The following is a 5,140-nucleotide window of genomic DNA, read 5'->3' as shown; positions in this document are numbered from 1 at the left end:
GACCGACAGATGAACGGATGGATTTGCAGGTAGTTGTAGGGGGTGGGTGGATGGATGGATGGGTCTGTGGTTGGATTTGCATAGACCAAGGTTGAGTAGCTATGGGGTCTGCTGCAGAGTCCTCAAAGATATTGCTGCATCTCTGAAATGTGAGGCCCTGGCGCCCCCCAGAGGCCACAGTCTCTAACTGCCCATCTCCCCCTAAAGCTCTGGGCACAAAGGGTCCTGAGAACCAGGGGCAAGGATTAGACAAAGTTAGGGGTTCTGGGGAAAAAAAAAAATCTGGAGTCCAGTGTTGTCTCTGCCTTTGAATTGCTCTGTGATCCTGGGAAAGCTGAACCCCTCATCCATTTTCTCATCAAGCCAGACGCCTGTGTTTCGAGATTTAAATTACATTATGTGTAAAGTATCTGAGATGGTTGACATCTGGCAGCTGAAAGGTACTTGCAGAATGTGGTTTCCTTCCCAGGGCAGCCCTGGGCACGCGTCCTGTGTACAGGGACCATCCCCCCATCCAGCAGGGAAGGGAGGCGGTGAGAACCTAGCCAGGCCAGACCAGGAGACGCAGATGGGGTCACGTTTATTCTCCAGGGGCTCCAGGCTCTGGCAGGACTGGGCCCGCCTTGCGGGTGGAAGGCTCATGGAGCTTGGACTCAGGCAAGGGTCCTGGGGCCTCCTGGGGTTCAGCCCCCTGAGCTTCCGCCAGCTGGGCCGTGTGCTCAAAGGCAGCCTGCAGCAGGTAGGAGGCGAGGCAGGTGGTCCAGGTGACAAGATAGGCCAGGTGCCAGGAGGTGAGGGCCACGGTGCTCTCCACCCACCTGTACAGGCGCCTCAGCTCCAGCACCGCACAGTTCTCCACGAGAGCCTGGGGCAGGCAAGCAGGTGGCCCCAGGTGCACTGGCTGGCGGCCTGCCCCATCCCAGCCCTGGCCACACCCAGAACCCCTGGCCCACCCTCTGCAGCCCAGCCCCTGCCCCAGCCCACCCACCTGGCTGGGCAGCCAGCCCAGGCTGAAGCGGTGAGCCTTCTGGAACAGCCTCCAGGTGAGCAGCAGCAGCAGCAGGGCCGCCAGCATGAGGCTGTGCAGGCACGACAGGAACAGCTGCCCCCAGGTGTCCACGGATAGCCCCAGCCACGTGCCGGCACCAAGGCGCTGCAGGGTCAGGCCCAGGGTCCGGGCACTGTCCAGCACTGCCTCACACACCAGCCTGGGTCCCCACAGCAGCAGCCACATCGGGACCCACAGCAGTGCCAGTCCTGCCCGCAGAGCCCGGACCAGGGGGCAGCTGGCAATTCCCGTGGGTGGGTGGGCCTGCGGGCTGCAGGAGCCCTGGGCCTCCTGGGCCAGTCCCGACACCCAGTGCCGGAAGAGGCTGATCTTCAGCAGAAGGAAGCTGTACAGGTGAACACGGTTCTGGACCAGCTGCAGGAGGAGGGGACACCAGTGTCACCCAGCAACACCCACCTGGGGGCACCCAACCTGTGCTGCAGATGTGGAGCCGCCAGTCACCTTGGGCTGGGTCCTCCCATGTCCAGACATGAGGATGATCTTTGGTCTGCGGGGACTGGGGTGTGCTCGGGGGCAGAGGGCTCGCCTAGCAGGTGCGAGCCCCCAGGTTTAATCCCCACCGAGTGTCTTGTATTATATTTGGTTCCTTCCTGCTGTGTTTAGATGATCATTGACAACGCTCCAGAGTCAAGGGGAAGACATCATTATGATGATCATTATTGTAGCACAAAGGGTAACACTCCCCTAACAATCCTTCAGGTTTTGAACCCAGGTCAGCTGTCTTTCCCCAACATCTGGACCTGCCTGGGCACCAGTGACCTCTGGGAGCATGGGGGCAGCAGGGTAGATGGAGTCTCAGGGACAGCAAGACGTGAGAGTCATGGGGGGCAGAATTGACCATGGGTCCAGAGAGTGGGGCGGAGGAGAGGGAGGAACCCAAGGAGATGCCCAGATTTCCGATCTGAGTGGCAGATTGGGACAAGGGTGTCCCCCATTCACTGAGGAGTGGGGTTGGCTGGGTAAAGGCTGGACCTCATCAGAGCCCAAAAGTCCCCAGCTTCTGAGTGTCAGCCGTCCACCAACCTGGGTCCCCCAGACCCGGAGACCAGCAGAGCCTGGCTCCTACAGGCTCTGAAGACCAGGGTGGCAGAACCACCTGAGGTCCACCGCATAGGTCCCCTCGTGGGGCTGGACTAGCAGAGCCAAGGGGCGGAGCTTTGATGGGGCAGGAAGGGCGCCTAAGGTGTCCCCTGAGGAGAAGAGTCAGGGTACAGGTAGGAAGTCAGGGTTCCTCCGGGCTCATGACATAGAGGTGAGGGAGAGGGAAATGTATGAGAGCCTATATGATCAGTTCTATAGGAGAGGAAACAGAGGCTCAGAGAGGTAAAGTAATTTGCCCAAAGTCACACAGTTAAAGGGTAGAGCTCTTTCTACTGTGTCCTATTCTCTCTCCATTCTGTAGCACAGAAACAGATTCAGCAGACCACTCAGTCCCCTGAGGGCTCATCATTTGGAGGTGTGGGCCCAAACACGAGCGTTTGCATATTTTTAAAAACTGGATGGTGGGGGCCAATGCTTAACCCACTAGAGTGACCCAATTCAGAGAAAATTCTGGCACTGTGGTTTGGGGGGTGTGGCTTCTGGAAACTGTCAGATTATTCCCCAAGGCAGGCAGTGGCCTGGGTCCCCTGGACAGGACAGGACAGGCAGAGCTCGGCTCAGCAGCTCAGAGGTGGCCAGGAAAGGTCAGGTGGGCGGTCCCCCTCCCCCCGCCCCTCTCACCAGCACTGAGAGCCTCACGACCTGCATCAGAATCCCCAAGAGGCTGGATCTGACCGGAGGGACGGCCTCCATGTCTGGCCTCCCTTCCCTCCTCCAGCTGGGAGAGGTAGGATGACCTCACAGATGCCTCAGGGTGGGGGCCGAGTTACCATGGGGACCCAGTTGCCACCAGAGATCCCCTTTCCCCTGGCTCCTGCACTGTCCCTGCTTCTTCTCTGAGTCCTGAGCCCCCACATTTGGCCACACCAAGGTCAGCGGGGAGGGCCTGGCTCCCCTGTAGCCAAGTCTTGTTTGCCCAGAAGAGGGGATAAGGAGTCAAGGCAGGGGCGGGAAGGACGCTGTTAGGGAGCAGGGCTACACTCTGGGCCATGGGGCTCCGTCTAGCTGGGGTCCCCAGGAGAAAGTCCAGAGCTCGCTGGAGAATCACCCCACCCTTGGAGAGATTTTCTTCTCTGAAATCAATGGCAAGAGACAGATTGAGTTTCTCAAGCTGTGACAAGGTCAGTGGGTTTGTTCCAGGGGCAGTGAGGATGGGGGCCAGACCTAAAAAGGAAGAGGGGCGAGGAGAAGGGGTCAGCAGCCAGGGGTAAACGGGTACAAGGCCCCCCAAGGCTGCAGGACCAGCTCCCACCATTTACATTTTAAAGCATGCCCTCTGGTGCGCATGTCTGGGAATGCAGGGCTCCATGAGCGGAGCAGAGTGTCCCTTTGGGAGGTTGGAAGAACCAGTGCCACCCCCACCCTGGCCCACAGCATGACTTCAGCCCCTACTCGCCCCCCCTCCAGCCACATATCCTTGTGCAGGCCACACCTCGCCCAACCGTACATGGCCCCCTGTCCCAAGAGTCCCCGGCATGTCCAGTATGTCCGCGCTGACCTTCTCCCAGGGTGGTCCTGCTCGCCTGCTCACTCCACCCGGGAAGAGAAGGTGGGGAACGCAAAGTCCCCCTTCTCCAGCCTCAGCCCTGCTCTTTCTCCAACTCTGTGGCACTGGGGAGCCACGGGGCTTCAGAAATGCCCCCTCGGCCTGGGCTCTGAAGGGCAGCTAGGAGTCCCACAAAAACGAAGGCGTGGAGGAGAGTCCAGACGGAGGGACACGCCATCCCAACACTGTACCAGGACTCAAGTGGGGTGGGGGAGGGGAGGTAGGGGGAGAGACCGAGGCCAGCTGGGACCACGGGTGACTGGATAGGCCACCAAGCCCTAGGAACCGCAGCAGAGCAAAAGCATTGGGATCCCAGCAACCCCACCAGGGTGAGGAGGAAGGGTCTCCAGGAGACCTAGGACTCTGCAGGGCGGCTGCCCGCCAGTCAGCCGGGCTAGTGGTATCCTGGGCGAGGGGATGAGTGGGGGCCAGGGAGGGAGAACAGAGAAGAACACAGAACAACAAGTCGCTCAGGCAGGGGCTGGGGAGAGGAGGACAGAGGCCAGACATTAGAGAAGGTGGGTTTATGGTTTGGATGTGGTGTGTCCCCTCTAAAACTCACGTTGAGGGGCATCGGGTATAGCCACTAGTAGAGCATCGGCCTAGAATGCAAGAGGCCCTGGGTTCCATCTCTAGCACAGGAAGAAAAACAAAATCACGCTGAAATTTGGTCCCCAGTGTAACGATGGTGCTGGGACCTTTAAGAAGTGATTTGGTCATGGCTCACAAAGGAATCAACACTGCTTTCTCAGGCCCAGGTTGATTCCTGCAGAAATGAGTGGGTTATTTTAGTATTTAGTATTTTATTTACTTTGCAGTTCTGGGGATGGAACCCAAGGAGTGAGTTCTTATACACTGACGGGGCCTCTTCTGTCATTCATCTCTTCTGCACATGCCCATTTGCTTTTCTGCCATGAGATCAATCAGCACAAGGCCCCCTCCAGATGAGGCCATGAGATCTTGGACCTTGAGCCTCCAGAACTGTAAGCTTAAATAAACTTATTTTCTCTATAAAGCACCCAGTCTTGGGTATTCTGTCATAGCAACAGAAAACGGACTAAGACAGGAGGACGGACAGGACAGCATTGAAAGAATCCAGACAGCGTGAGATGTTACCTTACTTGCAAGCCAACGACTTAGCTGGCCAGAGCGCCACAGAGACTGGGAGAAGACAAATCCCGCAGGGGGACATGAAGAGGACCAGATGGTATCCAGGGTACACACAGTGGGTGTGTTTCAGGAAAGGAACTCAAACTTAACCATGAGCAGAAAGCAAGCCTGCCCTTTGTCCCATGAGGAGACTACCTTCAAGGTTGTCCCACAGACATCCTTGAAAACACAGTCCAAGACAAAAGATCCTTAGTTGACTGTGCCTCATTAACAGGATGTGTGAAAACATAAGACACAGAATTGGGTCCCGGCAG

General features: G+C 57.6%; 1 protein-coding gene across 1 annotated transcript; it reads right to left on the bottom strand.

Moving 5' to 3' along the window:
• Positions 1-561: 561 nt before the first annotated feature.
• Tmem270 (transmembrane protein 270) lies at positions 562-2,863 on the bottom strand. The gene is made up of 3 exons (XM_078022215.1): positions 2,792-2,863; positions 989-1,423; positions 562-853 (listed from the first exon to the last, which is right to left on the bottom strand). The coding sequence occupies exons 1-3, from the start codon at positions 2,861-2,863 to the stop codon at positions 581-583; spliced, it is 780 nt and encodes a 259-aa protein (XP_077878341.1). The 3' UTR covers positions 562-580.
• Positions 2,864-5,140: the final 2,277 nt, after the last annotated feature.

This window comes from Ictidomys tridecemlineatus, chromosome 10 (genome assembly GCF_052094955.1).
Source record: "Ictidomys tridecemlineatus isolate mIctTri1 chromosome 10, mIctTri1.hap1, whole genome shotgun sequence".
NCBI classification, from domain to species: Eukaryota; Metazoa; Chordata; class Mammalia; order Rodentia; family Sciuridae; genus Ictidomys; species Ictidomys tridecemlineatus.
The sequence above is the reverse complement of the archived record's forward strand: the minus strand, read 5'-3'. Positions and strand labels throughout refer to the sequence as shown.

Excerpts from the sequence above, each read along its gene's own strand:
- Tmem270 (XM_078022215.1), bottom strand. The coding sequence starts at position 2,863 with ATGGAGGCCGTCCCTCCGGTCAGATCCAGCCTCTTGGGGATTCTGATG. Across the intron at positions 1,424-2,791 it reads TCGTGAGGCTCTCAGTGCTG|CTGGTCCAGAACCGTGTTCA; the intron begins GTGAGAGGGGCG and ends CTCCTCCTGCAG. Across the intron at positions 854-988 it reads TGGGCTGGCTGCCCAGCCAG|AACTGTGCGGTGCTGGAGCT; the intron begins GTGGGTGGGCTG and ends GCTCTCGTGGAG.